Source organism: Pimephales promelas, chromosome 25 (genome assembly GCF_988280905.1).
Source record: "Pimephales promelas chromosome 25, fPimPro1.hap1.1, whole genome shotgun sequence".
Lineage (NCBI taxonomy): Eukaryota > Metazoa > Chordata > Actinopteri > Cypriniformes > Leuciscidae > Pimephales > Pimephales promelas.
Window position 1 is genome coordinate 4,839,335 of NC_142793.1, and position 26,603 is coordinate 4,865,937.

The 26,603-nt window shown below is 38.9% G+C and overlaps 1 protein-coding gene across 2 annotated transcripts; it reads right to left on the minus strand.

Annotated features, from left to right (window-relative positions):
• Positions 1–548: 548 nt before the first annotated feature.
• On the minus strand, positions 549–26,279 carry nfatc3b (nuclear factor of activated T cells 3b). Of its 2 annotated transcripts, none has more exons than XM_039656695.2 (10): positions 25,827–26,279; positions 20,181–21,351; positions 19,850–20,012; positions 18,816–19,015; positions 12,545–12,717; positions 12,060–12,200; positions 9,315–9,370; positions 9,066–9,192; positions 5,082–5,867; positions 549–1,364 (listed from the first exon to the last, which is right to left on the minus strand). In XM_039656695.2, the coding sequence occupies exons 1-10, from the start codon at positions 25,909–25,911 to the stop codon at positions 1,297–1,299; spliced, it is 2,970 nt and encodes a 989-aa protein (XP_039512629.2). In that variant the 5' UTR covers positions 25,912–26,279; the 3' UTR covers positions 549–1,296. The 2 variants fall into 2 exon arrangements, with proteins under 2 accessions (XP_039512629.2, XP_039512628.2); XM_039656694.2 differs by having other exon boundaries at positions 5,082–5,870.
• Between the last annotated feature and the right edge of the window lie 324 nt (positions 26,280–26,603).

The following is a 26,603-nucleotide window of genomic DNA, read 5'->3' on the forward strand; positions in this document are numbered from 1 at the left end:
TTTTTCGAGTCAACTGGTTAATTCAAAAAAAACGAAATGAATGAATTGACTCGGAAAAAGATTCGTAATGAATGAGTTCGAACAGGACAAAACAGAGCAAGGTGAGCATTTGAACTTATAAAACTTAAACTTTGTTATTTTTTTTATAAATAAGCGATCGTTTCGCTTGATAAGACCCTTATTTATCGTCTGAAATAGTTGAAAGCCCTTTGAACAGTTTGCACTGAAACTGTCTTTTGGACCTTGAACCATTTGGTTCCCAGTAAAGTGCACTATATGGAGAAAAATCCTGGAATATTGTCATCAAAAACCTAGATGTAAATTATCAGCAAAAGTTTTTTTTTTTTAACGTGAATTACTCCTTTAAATAGTAGCTAGCTATGACTAAAAGCCATATTACCCTAACAAAACATTACTATGATAACCACAGATTCAGTCAAAAATAGTATATTATTGCAATTAATATCAGAGTTATGAGTTAACTTACTTGTTTACACCTCACATAAACTATGGAGACTCGTCATAGGGCTGAATAAATGCATACAACATTTAAACATATTTATATTTTATTATTATAATTCATGTGGAATTTATTAGCTAATTTTATATAAAAAATTGGATACTTGAACTTTAAATAGTTTTTAAACCTTTCAAACAAACAAACAAACAAACAAACAAACAAACAAGGTGAATAGGCTACCAATTAATATTATTCACAGTTTCAATTCAAGCAAAATTCTTGGAGTTCATGAAGATTGTCACAAAATCTCTTTTATGTTCAGTAAAAATTCATAAATACAAAGACATTTCAAAAGCTTATCAAGCAATGGGAAAGTTAGGGTCAAATATCTAATAAAATGCCAAACAGTAACAGTTCTTTAAAGTCAACACTCGGCAGATTAAAACATGAGATTGTGCTTTATAAGCTAAACACGGCATATTTTGCCCTTATAATTTAAACTTTTCATGATTATCATAATTTTCGAGAATATATTTTACATGTATAATCAAAAGGAGAAAATTGAAGACAAATGAAACATTTCAATAAGATCATTAAAAGGCCCGTCAGGATAAGGCACATATTGGATCAAAAGCTATGACATTCACATTTGATATGCTCGATTAAAATCCATAAGCGTCCACTTTTAAGCAGAAAACTTTTATGTACATTATATTTCTCATAGAAAATATTTTCTATGTGTGCAGTAGATGCAGGACACTGAGACCGAATCAGTCCAAGCGGTTCAATGAGATGTCCAGGTCTCAGATCGTTTCGTTTCCGTGAGAATCTTTGAGTTACGGAGCGCTGCTGGCGTCCCCTGAATCTGGAGTCTCGAACAAGTCTCTTACAATGATTTCACTTACTGCAAAGAAGAAGAAAAGATGTTTATTTAGGAGATAATGTAGGGGTGAATCTCATAATACTGTATATCAACATCAACATTCATAATCATTGTCCGTCTCTATTAAATCCACCTGAGGGCAGTGTTGTGTGTGAAAACATTCAAGCATTTCCTCCCAGCTCTAATTTAAAGCTACAGCGTAGTGTTAAACCACAGACTGAAACTTAGTCATTATTATTAAAATGTTTACTGTTGTCTCAACTAGTTCCTGAAATACAGCTGGTTTCGTTGACAAAGAGCCTTTCCAATAACCAAACACATCTATTAATACACTTTAAACAAACAGCAAGTTATTTACAACATGACTTTCATTACTCATATGGAAAGAAACAGAGTTAGATATATTTAGAGAGCTATAAATATATTTAAGCCAGAAAAAGAAGATGTTTGCATTAGGTCAATAATCTGTTTGATCAAAGATGACACACACACACACGATCATGAAGCCGGACAACAGCACTCACTCATCAGGGGTGTTCCAGTCCACTGCACCTGTGCTCTCCACACGCTACTGGAGCGCCAGGTAACGGAAATACTACACGAGTTCTGTCATCGCAGGGCTGGTTTCATTACAAAATGAGATATTTATGATATGTAAGTTCACCCAAAAATATAATTTCGGTCATCTAAAATACTATGGAAGTCAACAGGGACCATCAACTGTCTGGTTACCGGCGACATTCTTCAAAATATCTTCTTTTGTGTTCAGCAGAAGAAAGATATTCATACAGGTTTGGAACAACTTGAGGGTGAGCTGTTCCTTTAATAGATAAATATATACAACTCTACTATCTACAGAAAAAAATCAGGTCTAAACACCTTCATTAACAAAGTTTAAGTTCATTCAAACTTCTACTTTCATTTAAACTGTCATTTAATAATGTGCAGAATGCAAGACTGTCACAATACAGCTGCGCAAAACTAGCGGTGGATTAGCCTTCACGTTATATTTAGCTCGTTCAGTGACTCCATGCGATGCCAGTATCCTCTTTCCCACCGCACTGCGGGACTAGAGACTATAATTAGTCCCAAACTGAACCGGTGTCCAGACACTAGGGGTGGCAGCTGCTAGTTTTTCTAGAGAGTAAACAAAAATCCTGGCTAGCATATGTCACAAAGTTAGTGCATATTCTGTTAACGTAGTTTGGCGTGAGTTACTGACTCAGCATGAGACACGGTCAAAAGCGTGTATTGCATGTAAACGGGTACAGTCGATATAAACAATACAATATAAATTAATCTTTATCATCATCAAATGATTTGGCATAATCTTGATTAGCACAGAAAATTATTTTTGAGCCGACCCTTGGTTTGTAAAAACAAACAAATCTATGCGCTCGAGTCATTACAGTAATACACTTACAATAGGAATCTATAGGAAAAGGAGAGTTTAGAAGCATACATGTGAAACTTGTGTGTTTGTTGCTTGGGGAGTAAATTAGATTTAGTTGTGGAAATCCTGTTCTAGGCAGCTAAGACTTTCTGTTAAAGTCACCCCAATCACTTCATCCCTTAAAGCTCATCTTTGATCACCAAATTTTCTTTGAAAATCATGCCTTGAAATAACTTGAATGAAACCCGACATCCTTGTCTCATTTAGTATAAGCTGTTCTATAAATATGCAAATGAGCCCCGCCTCCACTCACTCACTCACTCACTCAGAGGTCCGCTGGTTGACGATCACACGTTGATCAGGGGTGCATTCCCCGTACAATGATGTAACTCGCTGCTTCACTATCATAGTACGATGCATCGTTAGAAAAATCAACTAGCTAGTCGCGACTGTTTCCCGAAACCCACTGTCGCAAAGTATCGTGGAGTAAAAACTACGCACGTGGTGGAGTAAAAACTACGTGTAATTAAACTGTTTGAGATCCAATTAGCGCTAGATTTGTTTATATAAATTACAGACATGTCATCTGAGGACTATTTCTAATTGTTCTCAGTTGTTTTGCTTTATCACCAAACTCAATATTTGGCTCGTTCTTACATAGTAGAACACGTTCGCACATGCGCACTCTTCAAAATTGGTACTTTAAATCTTTTGACAAACTAAAAGACGTAAATTACATTTGTATGTATGCTGAATAAAAGGCACCGGTTGTACTGAATGTCAGCTCGCTTATTTTGCTCAAGATAAGGCTAACGATGCTTTCGGGAAACGCACCCGATTGGTTACAAGGTCGTTTGTGACGTCAGAAACACCAACGATTTCAAACCGTGTTTTTGTTTCGCTGTAGTTTTAAGAAGAAAATACTCAATAATGCTGTTGATTTATGAAATTGCATATGGTTTGTCTTAAAGCACATTAAAAACACCACATAGCAACATAAACAACATTAAAAGCTGGATTTTCACCACAGAGGAACTTTAAAGGACAACTCCGGCGCAAAATGAACCTTTGGTCTAATTACACATTGCTAGTACCTAGTCAACCGTTAGCTGAGATTTGTTTTCATGATTGCCGAATGTAAACAGTGTTATCTCTAAAAACAGTTTAGTCTATAATGCTAGTATAATGCTAGTATATAGGACATAGAGTAATGACAAATAAAAATCGCTTGTTATTACCACTAACGAGGCTCAAAATAGCCCCACACTAACACGACAGCATAATAAGGGTCCCTACATTCAAACCGAAGCATTGAGAACTTTGTCAGTGTCCATAGAGTTTAATAAGAAGATATTTTATACACACAGTCAACTTCGCGAATACAAGAAGAAGCCATCTTTGAAAAATAGTCTCTACCAGTCGATCTACGAGCGCCGATCCAAGTGCGCTGAACTGTGCAGAATCTTATATGGTCCGTTGTTTCCGAAAGAAACACAAACACAAACCGTTTTCTTCTCTTCCGTATGTACACGTAGCCTACTGTTCGCGCTCATCTTATCACCTTATTCACATCTCACCGGTGCACATGGATTGGCGTTCGTAGATCGACTGGTAGAGACTATTTTTCAAAGATGGCTTCTTCCTGTATTCGTGAAGTTGACTGTGTGTATAAAATATCTTCTTATTAAACTGTATGGACACTGACAAAGTTCTCAATGCTTCGGTTTGAATGTAGGGACCCTTATTATGCTGTCGTGTTACTGTGGAGCTATTTTGAGCCTTGTTAGTGGTAATAACAAGCGATTTTTATTTGCCATTACTCTATGCCCTATTTACTAGCGTTATACTAGCGTTATAGGCTAAACTGTTTTTAGAGATAAAACTATTTACATTCGGCAATCATGAAAACAAATCTCAGATAACGGTTGACTTGGTAACAATGTGTAATTAGACCAGAGGTTCATTTTGCGCCAGAGTTGTCCTTTTAGTCTAGTGGCTATACCTTAGAACAGGGATAGGCAACTTCGGTCCTGGAGGGCAACTGTCCTGCAGAGTTTAGCTCCAACCCTGAAAAAATCACCTGCCTGTAACTTTCTAGTAATCCTGAAGACCTTGATTAGCTTGTTCAGGTGTGTTTGATTAGGGTTGAAGCTAAACTCTGTAGGACAGTGGCCCTCTAGGACCGAAGTTGCCCATCTCTGCCTTTGAACAGTTGTGGGGAATCCCTTGCCTCAGAGAGTAATTCAGATTGTTTATACAAACTGAGAAACAAAATGAATATATGTGGTAAACAGCATTGTTCCCTTAACTTCATTAATTTAAAACGGTTCTCCTTGGGGTCTTACCATCATCGAGAGTGATATCCTGTAGGCCTATGGACTGGAAGCCAAGCTCTTTCTCTTCATCAGGTTCCTGTTTAATATCAAGGCTTTCTCCACCTTGTGGCAAACTGTAACGTCCACTCGACTCCTCAAGAGATGCGCCTGAAGGTTGAGGGTCCATCAAGCTCTCTCTGATAGATGGTGAGTTGGAAGGCACTTTGGCAAGAGTAGGCTGGTGGGAAAGAGGAAGCACCTGGGAAGAGGAGGACTGTGGAAACTGCACTGGATCCAGACCAGATGTTTCCACATTTGCGCTGGTTAGAACAGAAGTACTGGACACTGAGATAGAGCCACGGTTGTAGAGATTATGAGTGTGTTCTGAAGGGATGCCTTGGTATCCTTCACCTTGGTGAGACCTGGGTTGCTCTGCAGGGATTTGGGATGACTTGCAGCCTTGCAGTGAACCCTGAACCATCGGAAGACTAGGTTGTCCTTTGTAAGACAGATCCTGTTGAGGTTTTTGGTACAAAGAGTTGTTGAAATCCACGAGTGAGAACATAGGGTGGAGGTCTGCTACGGCATCAAGGCTTCGGTCTGCCGGATGAGAGCGGCTCAGATGCAGATCCTGAGGTGAGTAGCAGAGATGGGCTGAAGATGGAGACCCTTCGGTCAGCAGCCACTGCTCGAGAGGCTGGACCTCATCTGAAGAGATCGAGTCCCCAGGGGTGCTGAGACCTGTTGGGGATGCGGCTGGATGCTGGCCGTTGGTGTTAAGGTCCGGCCTCAAGCCAAACTCCTGCTTCACATGCACTGCTTTGGAAGGAGGGTGTTCAACACATTACAGATTAGCTTTGTAGGACATTTCTTCATTTCTCAAAACATTTGAAAATGTATATATTATATTGTCCAATTGAGTCCTAAATTGAGTCCAGTTCTATAGTAATCGAAGGCCATGTTTACTCCTGGTATTAAAGGAGTATTTCACATTAAAAAAAATGTCCCGATAATTTTGTCATCCAAGATGTCCATGTCTTTCTTCAGTCGAAAATAAATAAAGGTTTTTGAGGAAAACATTCCAGGATTTTTCTCAATATAATGGACTCCAATGGCAACCAACGGTTTAAAGGTCCAAATGTCTCGTCACGATCCCAGTCGAGAAGTAAAGGGTCTTATCTGGCGAAAAGATCTGTAATTTTCAAAAAAATAAAAACTTTTTAACCACAAATGCCCGTCTTGTACCATCTCTGAGATGCACCACGCTTTGCGTCATCGCATTGAAAAGGTCACACGTGACATCATTAAACAACCAGGAAATGCTACAAACTGACGCAAATACAGATAAATATGTGTCATTCAACATTAGGCTCGTTTGGGATGAGCAAAATCTGCGCAGAATCGATCACCGGTGATCAGCGCGAGATGTATGCCGGTTAGAAATGTGTCCGAGAACGGTCCGCCTGGCTCTGATGTCATGCCGACGTATGTCAAAAAACTCTCGCGAGCACAAGGCGGAAGGGTCGGATTCTGCAGTCGCGCGCAGTTGCTCTCCACCGACTGCGCTGATCAAAAGCATGATGGGAAACGACTTGCTGACGACACTGCTTAATGCTCATTGGTTTAAACAACAGTGATGTAGGTAAATTCCAAATTCACAAAGCTAAATTCTCCAAATAAAGGCCATGTTTTAATTTTTTTTCAAATTGAAACTGATATATATTGTGAGTCTCTTAAACGGGTTAAAAATAAGAAAGCTATGTCAGTAACTCAAATATACTTAAAAATTTTCAAGTGAAAATTAGGAAAATTTCTCTCATTTTATAGATGAAGTTTGTGAGTCTGTCTATTTAAACTAAGCTTATTTTTATTTATTTTTATTTTTTTATTTGTAATTTTATTCTGATGTTTATTTATTTGTCGCTGTATAATATTTGTTTCACAAATTGTAGTGCTTGTATGTTTGTCACTTGCATTCTAATAAAAAATACAATAAATCATAAAAAAACAACAGTAATGAATAAATTGTTCTCTTTTAAAATGTTTGATTTTAAAACTGATATCATGTTTTATGTGTATACATATGGGTGAATAAACTCTCTGACAGTGCCATATGGGTTATTATGTGATGCCATTTTTATTAAAAAAATATATAAAACACGTCTGTATTTAATAAAAAATGATTGATAAACACATATTTGGAATGTAGCCTAATTAAATAAGTACTTTGGGTGTCTTGTTCATTATATTTATTTTTATATAAAAGCAACCGAACTTAAATCAAATCCAGTTTATTAGCAACACGTGCACGAGCGTGAATCCCGTGAATCCCGCGATATCAGACTTTGATCTCACAGGTGTCTGATTCACTGCGAGAACCGAGATTTGTCCGGCTTGAATGCGCTTTTTTCACTCCTCCTCTAACCAAGTACACCTGTCTGCAGCCTACTCTCGACTACATTGCAGGCGAGGCGAGGCGCATCTCAAACAAGCCTATTCAGTAACTTTGAACGGTCCTCCTACTCCAAACACTGGGTCGGTACTTCTGACTGCGTCAAGCGTGACCGTTCCAATGTGATTACGTAATGCGTGGCACATCTCAGAGATGATACAAGATGGGAATTTGTGGTTAAAAAGTATTTCATTTTAATTTGTTTTAGAAAAATTACAGATTGTTTCGCTATATAAGACCCTTATTTCTAGGCTGGGATCGAGTCAAGACTTTTAAGCTGCACTGAAACTGTCTTTTGGACCTTCAACTGTTGGTTGCCATTGAGGTCCATTATCTGAAGAAAAATTCTGGAATGTTTTCCTCAAAAAGCTTAATTTCTCTCCGACTGAAGAAAGAAAGGCATGGACATCTTGGATGACATGGGGGTGAGTAAATTATCAGGATATTTTTATTTGAAAGTGAACTACTCCTTTAAGATGTGTTTTGGTCCATCGGATAATTCACATTATTATCACATTCCTGTTTACACCTGTATATTAATTGGCCTCTTTCGTCCACTTTACACATGATGTCAGTAGGTCTTTTGTGGCTGTTCAAACACATTTGACCACATGAGCGTTTACACTACTAAATCAATCCGGTCAAAAGTGTTTTCGACTACCTCTGGAAGTGGTGGAAAGTGGACAACCTCAAAACGTTTTAGACTCCATTTACACCTGTATTTGCGTTGTCCACTTGTAATCGGATCACCAAAACACATCTTAATACTAGGTGTAAACAGGCCCTCAGTCTCAGACAACATGCCATATTATACATATTAAACAGATTTCAAAGATTTCAATCTCCAAACCTAGAAGCTCAAATTTGATTGGTTAGCCTCTACCCCAGGTGTTGCCAACCCAGCAGACCTTCAGTTCAAACCCTGCTCCAACATTCATGAGTAATCCTGAACACTTTGATTAAATGGTCTATTTATTTTTAAAGTTACCAGGCTGCTACAACAAACACTTCAGAACATATATTAAATCTGTTCAGAGTTTTGTTTGAGACACCTAGGCCTTGTTTCGGCCTGGTATTAAGATGTGTTTTGGTGATTATTAACACATTAACCGTGACTACTAGTATCTGGATTTTGGGAAGTAAACGGGAAAGGAATTGAAGGCATTACAAGTAAATGGAAATTATAAGGAGACCATGCCTAACCATTGAAATGCCGTGTTTGTACAACACAGAAGTATGAATGACTTGTTTTAGTGTGCTCTCTCACAACACATGTGAAAGGGCGACGAGTAGGAAGTGCTTTACTGCGGTCCGGGACGCACTAAGGACCGAGCGTTTCTACTACTACAAAGGCTTTTTGTGGTCACAAGTGTTTTTGACTACCTCTGTAAGTGGTTTCAGTTACAGTGAACCATTTTACACGTTCCTAGAGACTGTTCATTACAGGAATGAGCTACTATCGGTCTATTTTAGATTGACCTGTGGTTGGTCTTTGATATATTAGTCAGACAGCCTCTTGTCATCCACTGGCATCCACTAGATCTACTCGCAAGGACTATTACCTGAAAGATAGGTGAAGAACTGTGAGACACTTCTCTTCCTTTTGCCATTGCTGACATAGAACTGCACCTGTGTGGAGGAAGCCGTGGTTTTCTTGTAGTACGGAGGAATCTTTACCACTATGCTTGTCTAAACAGGAATGGGAACACACAAGAGACACCTGTAATTATAGATCTCAATGGGATGTGCATTTAACAATGCACATACGCCAAGTTGTTTCAATAAATCGAGGAATAACTTATTATGCTCACATTTTGACTCTTCTCTTGTAAAGCCCTCACATCGACCTCCCATTGTGTTTTACCATCTGGAATGGAAAAAAAAAGACAATACAAGGCTCTTTTGTTATTACATAACAAACTGTCATCCAAAATTTATTGCTAGACTACTGATCTAAAAACAGCCTCTAATTAGAGCAGAGAGCCATGGGCTTCATCTCAAATCACATACTCTCTTGGGTAGGTATCCTCTTCTTATTTCGAATTACTTCACAGCAGCTAAAAAGTAAGTTCTATATAGTATGAATGTAATCCGGAGGTACTACATTCGCCATGTTGTCATTATCATGTGATCTACTGGCGCGAGTTACGTTGCTTTACTGCTATTCATAAATCCATGGCCTCATGGGATAGGACAGTGTCCATCAAAAACACACTTCCGAATCTCGCCGGAAGCAGTCGTCATCCGGGTACTTTTAGCCTGTTCTTTTATGAGTACTGTTTTTGCCTATTATTAGGCAAGTATGGCATTTCAGATACAGACTAGCGGTGTGTCAGGGTTATGTTTGATTTGTTTAAGGGTACAAAATGATCCCAATTCACACGGATCCATGAAAACGACTCAAAACGATGTATTCTGCCTCCAGGCCATTGGATGAAACAATGAAGACTGAACAGGTAATATGAATCTGCATGACGTCATCGTTTCCACAGATTAAAGTTTTGTTGTTTACACAGAGACCGTTTTCAAAGGTTTGCTTTTTCAGGACACCCACAATGCAGTTGTCGTGTAAATGAACAGCCAAAACACACAAAAAGTTGTACGTTTTTTGAAAATGGAGTCGTGTAAAGGCTAGTTCACACTACATGATTTTAAGCCCGATTTGGAAATCGTTGATCTCGCCGAAAGGGTCAGGGTGTTATGAACGCTCGCCAATCTGTTAGTATGAAAGAGCCAACAACGCATCAAAGACGCTCGCAGACGCATCGCCGAGCCCAGAAAAATATCTAGGATGCTAGATATCCAGAGCTGTCGCATGACTCAACCTCCCGTGATGTCATGAGCAACAGCCAGTCAGAGCAAGGCATGGATTGAGGTCACCGGGTAAATCGTATTTTTTCTCAGAGCGAATCATCGCGCAAACAGTGTGCAGCACTAGTTTCTGTCTGAGGTCCATATTCACGTGTTGTGTTCTTCGTCTTCTTCGCTGGGTTCGTGTCATTTCCGGTTCATTTTATCGTGTGATTCTTCGTGACAAAACATGGTTTGTAGAAAAGATAGACTCATAGGGTGACAGAGTTGTTGTCAACTTGTGTAGTGCGTTACCTCCTGTTGCGGATCAATCATGTTGTGTTGTGTGGTGTGAACACTCCTGATTTCACAGAGAGCAAGTCATGTAGTGCGAAACGCACAGTTCAGCCCGACGTTTTAAAATCGTGTAGTGTGAACTAGGCTTAAAGGGATAGTTCACTTTGAAATTAATTTTTGATATGTTTTAGCTTACCTCAACCGCAATGGAAGACGATTTGGGTATATCTAAATATGTTTAGTAAAAGGTAAAACTTCCGAAATCTCTGTATAAACGAGTGATGTCACACGCAAGCGATCACTTCAAGATGTAGGTGTCTTTGTTTCCACAGTATTTTCAATTTTTATATTTTTCAGTCAAACCGTTGTTGTCTGTCAGTCATATAATGGAGGCTAAGGGGGTCCACCTCAAAGAGCATGCACAGAGAAGTCCAAATGAAACATGATTTAATAACTCATAAATGTAAGTACACATTGATGGCCTAAGACACGAAACGAGCGGTTTGTGCGAGAAAACGAACAGTATTTATATAGTTTTTACCTCTTGTAATCACAGCCATGACAAAATGATCTGACGGCACGGGCGCTTCGGTCTGCGCATGCGCCGGAAGTGATCGCTTGCGTGCCGACGTCACTCTTTGTTTATACAGAGATTTCGTAAGTTTTACCTTTTACTAAACATATTTAGATATACGGGAAACCGCAATGGAAGATGATTTCGGTATATCTAAATATGTTTAGTAAAAGGTAAAACTTACGAAATCTCTGTATAAACAAAGAGTGACGTCACACGCAAGCGATCACTTCCGGCGTAACATTGAACTGATTCAGTTCGGTTCAGTTGGACATTGAACAACTGATTCAGATCACTTGGACGTCACTTTGATTACACGAGGTAAAAACGATATAAATACTGTTCGTTTTCTCACACAAACCGCTCGTTTCGTGTCTTAGGCCATCAGTGTGTACATTTACGAGTCATTAAATCATGTTTAATTTTGACTTTTCTGTGCATGCACTTTGGTGGACCCCCATAGACCTCCAGTGTATGACTGATAGACAGCAACGGTTTGACTGAAAAATGTCAAAATTGAAAATGCGGTGGAAACAAAGACACCTACATCTTGGATGCCCTTGAGGTAAGATAAAACATATCAAAAATTAATTTCAAAGTGAACTATCCCTTTAAACAGCCCCTGAGTCTCCAGGGTTACTCGGTGTGTAATTAGTCGTGTCACCTGTGTCTCATTTCTTTGATTAGTGTTTGGTTCAGTTATCTGTTATTGTTGTGAAAAGCTTGATTGTGGTTGTTCTGTTACTGCCTGAAAGTTTGTTCCTGAGTTGTATTGTTTCCTTTTTGTTCTTGTTAATAAATTTAAACTGCTGCGATTAGATCATCTTCCTCCTCGTCTCTGCAACCCGCAAGTTACACTGTGAGAATAGTTATTATAATAGATGATTTCACTTACCAGAGCTCTTTTCTAGAAAGACCACTATTGATTCTGGACTGATGTTTTGGCCTGTTATAAGCATCTCTTCTCCTCCAGTCACAGAACCACAGGCGGGACTAAAGCTGTCGACTTGAGGAAGTTCCTGAGCTAAGCGTTGAGCTAGTCAAGAGAGAAAAACAATTGCAGAGGAAATGTTTATCAATACGGTTCGGTGACATTTTTAAATACAAAATGAGATTTTTGTCTGTTAACTTTGTGGCCATCAAAACTTAATATATGTACAATAATTATCTTAATAGAAAATTGACCAAATATGTTGATGACATCATCTTGTTTACATGGACATATACAATTTTGATTCAGGAAATGTTCTCTAGAATGAGGATATTCCTCCACCAATATCAGTTGACTTTGACATGCAATAACTAGATTTTAATATAAAACGTATTCAAAGCATGTTTTCACATAATTTCACACAGGAAATCCACATAAAAACAACTTACAGCATTCTATTGGTATGGACGCCACCTGCAATGACAGCACTTTGCCGCTGTGTTGCGGGATGTGGACACGAAACACGGTGCGCACACGCGTGTTCTTACGCCCAATATCAGTCTCTCCCTTACGCAGCTCGATGTCTGAGTTTCGTAGCTTCAGGATCCCAGCACAGTCGATGCTTTCAAAGAAAGTTGACAGAAGGCAGCCATTAAAGATTACAGTCAGTTCATTTCTGTTTATTTAATAAAATTGCCAAAGAGTGACATAAACGGTGCTATTTGCTGACAGTGGCTCAGAGAGACTCAATATAAACTATTGTTTTATGGTGTGGAACCAATGAACTCTATGCTTTTAACAATCTAAGTTTTCTAGTTTTATGGAGTTGTTTTAAGTTCCTTGTGAAATTTGTAAATACACTTAATTTATTCACTTCATTTCTGTTGCTGTCTCATCTTTTAAAACACTTAAGATAAAACTCACACAGTTTAATCTGACCCCAATTTTACTACGTAACTCTACCGATTAGGCCGATTGTTATAGGGTTTATAGACAATTGGAAAAGTTTTTTGGGCGGGAGATGGTATTCATCCCACCTGGGATGGTGCTGCTCTTCTCTCTAGTAATATGGCACATAGTCTTAGAGCTCAAACATGACAATCTGGGGCTCAGGTCAGGAAAGCAGACAGACTGGCAAAACCAAGTCTGCTAGCTGTCTCACGTCACTGAGGTCAGATAAATCCCATCAAATAGAGCCTCTTTCACCTAAATATCATCATATAGAGAGACTGAGTCTGTTCCCCGAATTAGGAAATATATATATAAAAAAAAAACTCCCAAACCTATTTAAGGGTAAACATTTTATCAATGTTCAACAAATACAAAATAGATATAATACAGATGAACAAATGATAAAGCTTGGGTTGCTGAATATTCGATCCCTTACTTTAAAAGCACTTATTGTTAATAATATGATTACAGATTATAACCTAGACATGTTGCGTATGACAGAAACCTGGCTAAAAACAGTTTTTTTCTGTTTTAATAACGAGCCACGTCTGAAAGATAAAGGGGGAGGAGTTGCTGTAATCTATCTTCAGAATTACTGAGGAGTCTAGTTTGAAATATAATTCTTTTGAAGTGTTGGTGCTTCATATATAACACTATCTAGTGTAAATGATAAATCATGTTTGAAATCACACCAGGGCACCATACAGACTTTATCAAATAATTTGCCAATTTTCCATCAGAGTTAGTACTGGCTTCAGTTTAAGTCCTAATTGTTGGTGATTTTAATATATAGATAACGAAAAAGATGCATTGGAATTGAAATTTTCTATATTCTTAACTCTTAACTAAAGAGAGATATTCTTAACTCTATTGGAGTTAGACAACACATGTCAGGACCCACTCATTGCCATAATAATCATACTTTAGATCTAATATTGTCACATGGAATAGATGTTGATGCCATTGAAATTCTACAGCAGAGCGATTACACCTCAGATCATTATCTAGTCTCGTGTATTCTCTATTTAGCCAAGGCTGCAAAGCCGACTCAGTGTTACAAATATGTTAGAACTATCACTTCTGCCACTAAAGATTGCTTTATTAATAATATTCCTAATCAGTTTAATCTCCTCAGCTTAGAAGAACTTGATATTGCGACAGAAACTTTTGACTCTTTTTTTAGCACTTTAGACGCAGTGCTCCTTTGCGCTTAAAGCTACACTGTGTAACTCTTTTAGTTTATTCTTAGCTAAAAACACTTAGTTCTTTCAAAAATATATGTGCTCATTAATGTATATTTACTTCGTTCAAGTAATAAAGTATTCTCGTGAGTGTATAATATGCCACTGAAAATACACACGGGTAAGGGGTTCTATAGACCATTTCACAAGAAGTAAACAACACTGGTCCAGAAGCACTTCCTGTTTCAGTTTGTAACTGTTTTCTTTATTTCACATGTAAAGAAAACATCTTAAAGATGTTTGTTTAACTTTTTGATTCAGTTTTATATGTTCTGTTGGTTGTATTTTATCCCAGCTTTTATGTAGTGTTAAAAAACTGAAACAGGAAGTGCTTCTGGACCAGTGTTGTTTACATCTTGTGAAATGGTCTATATGTCTGTCGCCATGTTGCCCCTCCATCTTGAACATTAGTACATCTAGTACATCTACATCTAGTACATTAGCCAAAGAGGGACATACCTGTTAATTCAAGCTTCACCATTCACGTTTACGTTTGAGTTAGCACTCATGGACGAGTTCGAAAGGGAAGCCATGTTAATCTTGGACTACATTGGCCACCGTAGGTGTTAAAACAAAATCAGAATTGAGATTCACTGGATGGCCATATACCTTTTCACCACTATATGGGGGTAAAAATCACACAGAGTAGCTTTAAAGAAAATAGTCCAATGTCGTGGTACAACGAGCACACTCAGGCCCTTAAGAGAGCAGCCAGAAAAATAGAGCACAACTGGAAGAAAACAAAACTAGATATAGAGCACGATTGCATACAGTTTCATACTGCTTATTTTTCGACTCTCTTAGAAGAATACAAACACACCACTAAGTGTTTCTTTGACACATTGGCGAAATTAACAATAAATAAAGCTTCTACTTCTGAAGTTTCCAGCAGTGAACTAAAGCAATAATGACTTTATGAACTTCTTTACTTACATGATTTATAATATTAGAGAGGATATGATAACTATGGAACCGTCTACTACAGTATCGCATCAGGCAGAGCATTGTAGTGTCCCTGAGGAAAAAATCCATTCATTCCCTGCAATAGGAGAGGAAGAACTGTCTAAACTCTTTAAATCATCTAAATCAACACCATGTATGTTAGACCCTATTCCGACTAAACTATTGAAAGAAATGCTTCCAGGGGTCATAGATCCTCTTCTTAATACCATTAATTCATCCCTGTCACTAGGATATGTACCAAAAACTTTTAAGCTGGTTATTATTAAACTTCTTATTAAAAAAAAAAAAAATGCAACTTGATCCAAGATAATTAGTCAATGACAGGCCGGTATCAAATCTACCCTTTTTGGCAAGGATATTAGAAAAAGCAGTATCCTCACAGTTTCAGTCAGGATTTAGACCGTACCATGATAATACCGAGACAGCATTAGTCACAAATGATTTGCTCTTATCATCCGATCGTGGTTGTATCTCTCTATTAGTGTTACTCGATCTTAGTGCTGCATTTGATACCATTGACCACAACATTCTTTTAAATAGACTCGATTATGTTGGTCAATTATGTTGGCATTAGTGGAATTTGCATTAGCATAGTTTAAAATCATATCTGACTATAATCTATAGTTATCAGTTTGTAGCAGCAAATGAAAAAGAAATGTCCTAGCGATCACCAGTTCAGTATGGTGTACCACAAGTCTCAATACTAGGACCGTTGCCGTTTACTCTGTACATGCTACCCTTGGGAGATATCATTAGGAAGCATGGGATTCATTTTTACTGTTATGCTGACGATACTCAGCTCTATATTTCTTTGTGCCCCCAACAGAACCTTTAACGAATTTCCTACTACTTAATTCTGAAAAAAAAAAAAAAAAAAAAAACTGAATTTCTAATGATTGGACCAAAAACCTCTACATGTCAAGTCTTCGTCGTCGGTTAGGAACCTGGGTGTGCTCTTTGATAGCAATCTTTCATTTGAAAGTCACGTTTCTATTATATGTAAAACCACATTCTTCCATCTTAAAAATATATCTAAATTACCTAATATGCTTTCAATGAAAAATGCGGAACAGTTAGTTCCATCCGTTCATGACCTCAAGGCTATATTATTCTAATGCTCTTATGGGGGGTTGCCCTGTACGCTTAATAAACAAACTACAGCTAGTTCAAAACGCAGCAGCTCGAGTTCTTAGAAGAAATATAGGACCCGTCTACATCCAGGTGTGATGAATCTGATCTTAAACCAGATGGAACTGGATAATATTCTGATTGTTCCAAAAACCAGTCTGACTTCTGACCTATAATACTGCCTGAATCACAATCATACACTGTTCGTTCATTGGCCAGAAGAGAACTGCCCCCTCGACTGAACCTGGTTTCTCCCAAGGGTTTTTTTTCCTCCATTCCGCCACCTGATGGAGTTTCGTTTCCTCGCCACTGTCGCCTACACCTTTGTTGCCATTAGCTTGGCTTGCTTAGTTGGGCACATTAAATTTAACATTAATTTAATATTCAACAATAAAAGCTGGACGATGACATTACGGTTTACTACAGAGTGGCTATATATATATATATATATATATAAAGTGGCTTGACTTGACGATTACGATGTTATGATGAACTATATGCCTTTCTCCACTTGTTGTTCAAAGCTGTTCAAAGCGTTTCTGGTGATTGTTAGAAGGCAGACTGAGATGGTGAACGGGAACATGGTTCATGTAACATTAGCAAGTAACACATTATTCGTTTTTTTTTTTTTAACCAGTTAACTGTCATCGTCCCACAGGTTGGACACTTGCCATTATATTTTTAAAACAATAATATCTTAGAAAAGACCTTAAGTAATATTGACAAACTATATATCATTTGAAAGCTTACAATCTCTAGTTTCCATATTTGGTGACTGATTTTCAAAATAATTTACACATGAGCCGTAATTTATCAATTTGCAACAAGAATATTTTCATACTCATAAAGCGTGTTTAGACCTTTATTTTGAAATAGCAATGAACATGAAAAATCATGAAAAAAAAGTTAGAAACCTCAGTTTGATTTCATGCCAAGAGTTCAAAAGATAGAATCCATTCAATTATTTTAGAAAAAAAGGTCTGAAAATGTTTTAAATATTACGAAAAAAAAAAATAGATTCACCATTTGTGTTATGGCAATAAGCTATAAGCTATGCTTTGTATGTGATTCCTAGAGGTTGAATTCATATCAAAATCTGCCAAACTACCCATACTACTTCTGAATAGGATTTCTACTTCATAAATTGTGTGAAATTTGTGAAAATAATGGTTCAGATCACTCAAAACACATATGGAAATGGAGACGCCCTTATATGGGCAGTAATGGAGTCTGGTTGTGCCCTAGTGAAAAAGTTTGGTACTGCGCCCAAACAAAATCTCACTGAAAGCTCATTTTTTGAGATATCAACCTAAAATTTGAAACACAACTTGTTCAGATTTTTGGCTTTGATTTTTCTGCAGTTTTAGAGTAGCCCAGGTTTTGAAAATATATATTTTATATAAAATATGAATAATTAATTTTTTTACATTGTACATTTCTATAAACTCAGACTTTTATAACTTTTTTTCTGTTTCACTTTCCTAATTTACTTCGAGAAAAATCTGCCAAATGTCTTCTTTAAAACGAGACCAATCTTATGTCTATATTCCAAAGCATTCTTGAATTACAACCATTTAAGTTTGAAATGAGCATTTCCATGTCTATTCAAAAAAAGGGGGGGTGACAGTTATGGGTTAACATAGTCAAGCAAAAGGCTAAGCAAAAGGCTATGAATTAGTTAATGTGTTGTGAAGTTGTGAAGAGTGATATCATTGTGCAGCATTTACCTCAGTAAGTTGACAAGAGTGGATCTCTGAGCTGGTGTGAGCGGGGCTAATTTGCATATTCATGGTGCCACGTGTACTAGATGAGGCAATACCTTAGCGTGGCATTCAAGTTATTTTAATTTACGGAATGAAGAATTTATTATTTTTTTCCACAGGAAAAATAAACTTTCAAATATGTAATTTTGGTGATCAAAGATGAGATTCAGAGAATAAAATTGCATTCATGAGACTTGCATTTACTCAATGCCATCACAATATTGAAAAGTTCCTGGACAATTTGGTAGTGGGTTCCACTGTAGAAATTATCTACTCATAGTCAGCCATGATTAATTTGTTTCTGTTAGAAAAACTGTCAGATAATAAGATGGGTATCATGATTGATTCTTTACTGTCATGTCGGCTCCCAAATAGCAATCCACATATTAGGGCCCTGATATAACTTGAGTCTTCACCTCATCTGAGTGCAAATCATTTTAAACATATTTTATTAAAAGTATTATTTATTTCCCGAGTGGCAAAATTGGACAAAAAAAAATAATTAAGAGTTCTGTTCTCTTCTGAATTTCACATATTTTCCATTTAGACCTGCCATCTCCTTTTCGAAAGACTAACCTGTCAGCCATGTCAATAAATCATTTATGCAAAAAATCTCTCTTTGCAATGCGTGCAGCTCATGGTGAATGTAAATCAGAGGTTTGTTTGACAGGTACCTGGCACACATGTTGTTTTCAGGAAGGAGAGGAATTTCAAGAACTTTGGTGCTGGATATCACTGTCTCTTGACTCGGAGTCGCTACAGTTTTTCCAGTAATCCTGTGCACTTGATAGAACGGGTGTGGCCTTGTGTACCGATCATCCGCTGTCCCAATGAACATCTGCAGGCTGATGGGTTTTTCATTACACCCTATTAGCTAGAGATGCGAGAACAAACAATATGAGTAAACATGCCACTGATAATTCCAAATAAATAGTATGTGCCTAACGCCTATCCATCATCCATCAACGCTTTAATGCCCTTAAAGCATTCAAAGTAGCACACATCAGGTTGGCATTTGCAGACAACATTCAAAGTTTGTGTTGAATAACTTTCATTTTCTAGTTTTCCAAGCTAAGAACTTCTGTTCCTCTAATGGCAGGAAAGGTTGTCCATTTGTGTTATTGGTAGCTAGGGTAAACAAACAGGCCAACACATGTAACATTAGCTTGTGCCCTGTTAAAAATACAACACGCTGACTGGATCAAAAGCTCTCTCCATAAGACTGTCTGATATTCATCACATGATCTTAACTTCTATAATAGGCAAATTAGATCTTTTATCCAATATTATAATGTCTAAACACTAATACTAGTTTAACAAAACAAATGAGAATGCATAATAATATTAATATAAATAATTAAAACAATAATCTGGTATTTTGGTCTTTTATTTTTACCGGAGCAGGTGTCAGATGAGCAACAAACCTTGAGGTATGGAATGACCAGAATAATGAAAACATCTGCTGTTGAAGTTCAAATGTTCCACAATACAGTCTCTGTGATGAACAATGATGGATGAGCTACTCCATCAATAATTAACCATAATCAATTAATCACATGTACATATTTCCATGTATAATTCACTAGTGGTACCAAATGGAAATGCAAAAATGACTGTTTCCAAAGAGGTTTTTCATTCCCACTGCCAGAAACCTATACTATAGGAACATTTAGAAAAGGCTATTGTGAAAGCTGGCGTAAAACCTGACCTTTACAACAGGGTGTCTTCCACAGTCGGATTTAATGGCCCCTCGACTGCCCTCCGTCTCATAATGGGCTCTGTGGTGAGGTTTAGGTTGGATCTCGATCTTTAACTCATATTGGCCACACTGACTGGGCAGAGGACATTCCAGTGGAGGTAAAGATGTGGACCTGAGCAAGAAGTAAACAACAGCAGTGGCTTTAACAAACAAAGCTGTTGTTTTTGGGAATTGGTCAATGAAACAGAACACCTATTGTTATAACCCTAATAACGATAGAGCAACAAGGCTAACAATCTATTATATAACTGGCACTTATTCAAAACCAAAGGCTGTTTACCTGTATAAAGGAGTAGGGTTGACTTGTTTGGGTTTAGCCCAAGGGAACGGTGTTGGAACGGCTAAGTAATGTTCCACTATATCCTCTTTCCTTAAACTGGGCAGGGACGCAGCTATGCCCGAGTTTAGCGATGGATTTGCAAGACCTTGCTCTTGAAGACCCGAGTCCTCGTGTCCAGGCAACAGAGGCAACGCGGCTTGATCCTGGTGCTGGTTGTTGGTCTGATATGTTCTTCTCGTTTTGGATGGGATGTCTACCTCCAGTGGAAAGGTCTGGTAGGGAGCAAACGTGGCACCGCTCATCCACGTCTCCTCAGTGACACTCCCCCGAGGAGAGTGAGATGGTGTTACGTTGGGGGAACGGTGAGGGGACGTCAAACCAGGAATGACCTCTGCACTGGAATGTCGTCTTTTCCCACATGGCGATGTTGGCCGAGAGGAGGGCCGTGAGGAGGGCCGTGAGGACGACGAGTGTGGATGGGGACTGAGCCACGTGTCCTCAGTGATGCTGGTGCGGGGCGACTGATACGGTGACAGCGACTGATATTGCAGAGCTTGCAGGTGATGTTGTTGGTAACGATACCAAGAGTCATCTCCATATGCAGCCACGCATCCGGGAGAACCGAAGGGGGAGACTTGTGGAGACACTTGAGGAGACGCCTGGGGTGAGGTGAGGGGGGACGGCAGAGGAGACGTCAATGGCGACATTAGAGGAGACGCGAGTCGGACTCGGGCGGCCGCCTCGTTCAGCTCTGCCTCCACATCGTCGTAGATGTGCGAGAAGGATTCACAGGACGAGGCATCGGACAGCCAGCTGCGGGACGACAAACTGCTGCAGGGGCTGGGACACAGTGAGGACGTGTCCCTATAGGATCCATCCAATGGCAGGAAGAGCTGGTCCCTCGATAGAGACCCAGCACACGCTTCCCCACAAGCTCCTGCTGATTGGCCCACCTGGTGGCTTCCCAGATCCTGAAGGCAGTTGGCTGGGATAGAGGTGATCTGGATGCTGGGACAGTCAAACACCCTACTGGGAGAATCCATGGGTTGCAGGGACCCAGGGTGAGGGGTGCCATAAGGCTGGTTTGTATAGCTGTCATACTGTTCTGTGGGATGGTTGGGGTCAGAAGGAAAGAGAGGGTAGGAGTTGGCGTCATCATCTGATCTGGATTCTAGAGTAACAGAATAAAAGTACATTTGAACACAATACCCCTTAATATGACATATATCTTGGTTTACACTTAACGCTGGAATACACTACTCAACGATTTGCCAATGCTTAGATGCTGAAAGTCAATGCATGATGGCCACAGACTCCAATTTTTCATCAGACATGTTTGATATTTTGAGCCGATTTTAGAACTCACAGCTGACTTTCCATTACCCTTCAAATTGCAAAAATTGAAAATACTCCCAATTTACTCCCAATACTCTTATTTACAGGTCACCTGACATGCGTAACAATCCATCATTCTTTAAAGATGGCGCAGTATGTTTGAGCAGAAGACGAGACAGAGTTCTTCATTAAAGTCATAAAAGTATTACAGGAATACTGGATTCTAAACAACAAAGAAATGCCACAATTTATCAAGAGCTTGAAGCACATATGAGGGAGAAACACCCAGAAACTCTTCATATGTGCCGTTCCCAGTATTAGGGCCTTCCTTGCCATTAATGCTTGGATAACATGCCTACATGTATGTCTCTCCTTCCATTAAAAATAATAGCTAGTGTTGTGCCTGGGATATACTTAAACCTACAAACATCCCTTGCCACGATTTTTTGGAAGGACTTATCGCAAGAGGAACAAAATGACATTGGATAACATTGGATAATGGAAATGCCGTCATTTCACAATGGTTTTTTTTAAATGGGATTAAAAAAGAAAAGAAAAAGTATGGTGGGCCATGATTTTGTCCATTGGGAATTCCATGTATTTTCATTGGACTAAATTGGCTTATTACTTTAGGACATACGCCGTAGGAATCAGACTGTGGAGGAAATAAGACTGAACCATCCAACTCTCATGGAAGCTTGTTTCCACCACTGAATAAAATATAAAAAAAAAAATTACTTGCAACTTTTTTTCCCTCAGAATTGCGTGATATAAACTTGCAATTCCAAGGTAGGCCCAGTTTCACAGAAAGGGCTTAGATTAATCCAGGATTAGGCCTTAGTTTAATTAGGGTGTTTAAATTGCTTTTATAAACATGCCTTAGAAAAAAAAAAACATTACTGTTGTGCATCTTGAGACAAAACAATGGCACTGGCATATTTTAAGATATGCTGCTTTCAGTTAAAACAGCTCAAACATGCATGAGACTAGCATTAAGCCTTGTCTGTAAAACCAGCAGATAAAGTCAGAATTGCTTGATATAAAGCCGCAATTGAATGTTATAAAGTCAGAATTGCAAGATGTAAACTCAAAAAGTCGCAATTTTCTTTTATTCCGTTTTTTTTTACTCCAGACTCTTAGAGATCAGTGCCATTTTCCTTTGCATCAAATGATCAATGCAGAACACAAAACCCACCTTACATATCACTAACCCCACCCTGATCCTACCCATCTCAACACCTTAGATCCAGATCCAACTCAGCCCCCTGATCGATAACCCCACCCCTAATCCTACCCATCTCCAACCCCTGATCCCTAACCCCCACCCCTGATCCTACCCATCTCCACACCTTGATCCTACCCCATCTCCACCCCCTGATACCTAACCCCACCCCTGATCCTACCCATCTCCACACCCTGATCCCTAACCCCACCTCTAATCCTACCCCATCTCCACCCCTGATCCCTAACCCCACCCCTGATCCTACCCATCTCCAACCCCTGATCCCTAACCCCCACCCCTGATCCTACCCATCTCCACACCCTGATCCCTAACCCCACCTCTAATCCTACCCCATCTCCACCCCTGATCCCTAACCCCACCCCTGATCTTACCCATCTCCAACCCTTAGATCTGGATCCAACTCCGCCCGCTGCATCTTGTGTCCAGTCAAGTCAACGTTGTCTACCTTTATTAAGATCCACCACTGCATAACTTTAGGCACTAGTGGTTAACATTATCCAGTAACTCAGACTATGTGAAAACAAGAGATGTTTCAGAGGCAGAGCAGTTCTTATATTTTGATTAAATATCACGAAACAAACGTTTTATTATAATGTACAATGATGAATTGTTACTCTGTACAATGTTTAAAGGGTTAGTTCACCCAAAAATGAAAATTATGTCAGTATTTACTCACCCTCATGTTGTTCCAACCCCGTAAGACCTTCGTTCATCTTCGCAACACAAATTAAGATATTTAAGATATTAATTCTGCGTTCCAGGCAGGTTTTTGAGCACGTAAATGACGACTTCAAACCATGACTTACGACTTTGTAGCATTCCAGGTCATTCACGCCAAACTAACGTTACCTAGATGTAAACAAACCAGCATGGCGGATCTTACGGGGCTCAAGTACATTTGTAATAATTGCTAACGCCAAAGGTGCTTACTTCTTGTTTATTTGTGGGAAAACTGAGGAGGAAAAATAGCGCATGAGGCAAGATAAGCTGTTATACCTTTTATTTTAAACTAGTTAACGTTATGTTGTCCTAAAGTGTCCTCACCGTGTACCGCCTGCAGAAACACTGCATCCGTAGGGGCTGTCATTGTAGTTTTGTATAGGTTCGCGGGCTATGTGACGTCAGAACTCGTAACTGGAAGTACATCGGTCTAGTACGAGTTCACGGGTGGGAAGTCACGGGTTTGACTGCCGTTCCAGTGCACTTTCACGGGTATAAGGTTGGAAAAACATGAGTTACAGGTTGCCTGGAACGCGGCATAAGATCGCTCCTGCATACTAGTCCATAGGCTTCTTGAGGGAATGACTCTTGCTTGCCTCGAAAAGTCATTAAAGACATCGTTAAAATAGTGACTACAGTGGCTCAATTTTAACTTTATCAAACGACGAGAATACTTTTTGTGCGCAAAAACAAACAAAAATAACGACTTTATTTCAACTATTCACTTCCTTCTCCATGGGCCTGTAGTCAGTTAACGTAGTGTGATTGCGAAAAGGACGTCACACTATAGGCTCACTATTGGCAGACGCTGGTCGTGTGTGATGCGTGTGATGTACAATAACAGAAGCTTACGCTATTAAACTAGTAACCTGACTCGCACAGAGGGAGAAATAAACAAATAGTTGAAATAAAGTCGTTATTTTTTGCGCACAAGTGTTCTCGTCATTTGATAAACTTAAGATTGAGCCCCTGTAGTCACTTGGACTATTTTAACGATGTCTTTAATGACTTTTCGAGGCCAGCAAGTAATTCCCTCAAGAAGCCTATGGAGTTTGCAGTAGTATGCAGGAGTGATCTTAATATCTTAAATATCTTAATTTGTGTTCCGAAGATGAATGAAGGTCTTACAGGGTTGGAACAACATGAGGGCGAGTAAATACTGACAGAATTTTCATTTTTGGGTGAACTAACCCTTTAAGGTCAGTATAGTTTTTTTCATTTATTTTAGAAGAATAAATACAATCCAGTAACTGCATTAGGTTTAAGTCAGCAATGTCCTTTAGCAAAATGTATTAATTTAGTCAACAAAACCTTCCAAAAAAAAAAAAGAAAAAGAAAAAGAAATGTTGTTGTCAAGAGTGTGAAGACATCTTGCATACTCCAACAGGAAACACACTGGCATACTGTACTTGACCGAATGTACAGTGTTACAGTGTACATATGTACTCTTTTGGCTCATTCAGACACATGAGCAAACAGACAGAAGTGCAACAGTAGCTAACCACAATATCACACACGCACACACACAGAGAGAGAGATAGAGAGAGAGAGAGAGACTCTGATCCACGAGCTAGGGATGCTGTCACACTGATAACACTATCTGTCTACTACCATAATGAAGTAACACACACACTCAAGTTTCTACAGTCAAATGCTCAGCAATAAAAACTGAAAGGTGATTTACTGTGAATTTAACCATGTTATCAGCGAGGTTTGCCTAAGAATATAAAAGATCAATTACAGTGGACAGTAGCTATCACTTGCATTAGCAACGTCAACAGTAGCCTACAGTATTTAGGGAAGTACAGTAACATGCTCACAGTGCCCCTATTATTATTAATATTAATTGTGTTAATTATTATTACAATACAATTATTATTGTATCCTTTGTTTTGTATTTTTTTTTGTTTGTATGTTACTTTATGTTTTGTACCTGTTTGTGGTTGGACCATGTGTCCTTAATAATGCTTTGATTGATCGATTGATATTAATAATACTGGTTATAATTCGTAATATTCGTATTCTCTGTCTACAACCCACGACGATAAGATTTGCACAAAACAATGTATTCATGTTTTGAAAAGATATTTCGCGTGAATTTTGACCTTCCTCTTTAAGCGCTTCAACTACCCTTGATGTTGAAAGATAAGGAAGTGACTTTCAGTATTTTAAAACAGAGTTTCATGTATTCAGGAGGACACACACACAGAGAGATCCAAACATGGCCACTTCTGTAAAACACTCTAGCCGCGACTCAACTACGTCGCTCCCATTATAACCGCGCGCGCTTGCACGCACTTCATTGATTATAATCGACGCGTCGCGTCCGCTGAAAGTAACGTACAAACCTGTGTGGTTCAGCGACTGATGAGAATAACTGCTTTCTCCAAATATCAGTCTGAAGTCCAGTTCCTCGCTGTAGTTAGTAGTCATCGCATTAGAGACCACAGCTCTACTTTCTTCTGTTGAATTACATAAACAAACAAGCCCATGCGCGCGCAAACGCCACTACAACTCTCCAACTTTCTACAAGCGTCACTTTGTTCGACAAAACAGTGTCAGCGCGAAAACCCGGAACACACGGTCCAAAATGTCCTTTCCCCCCCCGACTCAGAAGTTGGTTAGATCGAGCCTCTGGTGTTGTTTCTTCCCGGACTCTGTTGATGTCCTGCCGTGTTTAATAATCCCATGCTGGGTTCTGAGTTGATGGGAAGTCTTGCGGACATGTAGATGGCTGTGGCAAAGTTACATTTTACGCTGCGACTTCAGACGTGACGTCACGACATTTGACAGACTACAAACACTCGAAAAGGAAACGCACGCGCGCGCGCGCGCACGCGGCCACATTTGCAAACAGCAACAACGTAACAAGCGTGAAAGAACAATTCGGCTGCAGTGGAGCTGAGAGGAGCACTTTTAATAGTCGTCTGATACAGTAGACGGAATGATCAATTAATAGACACACACTGTGTTTGCGTCTCAAAACATATTAAGCTCCAAAATTAAGCTTAAGATTTTTGAATCTATCACATTTTTGGGGGTTACACTGTCATTTATACAATGTAATAATACATTTAAGTGGGGAGTAATATTAACATGTACTTACTGTTGGGTTAGTTGCATGT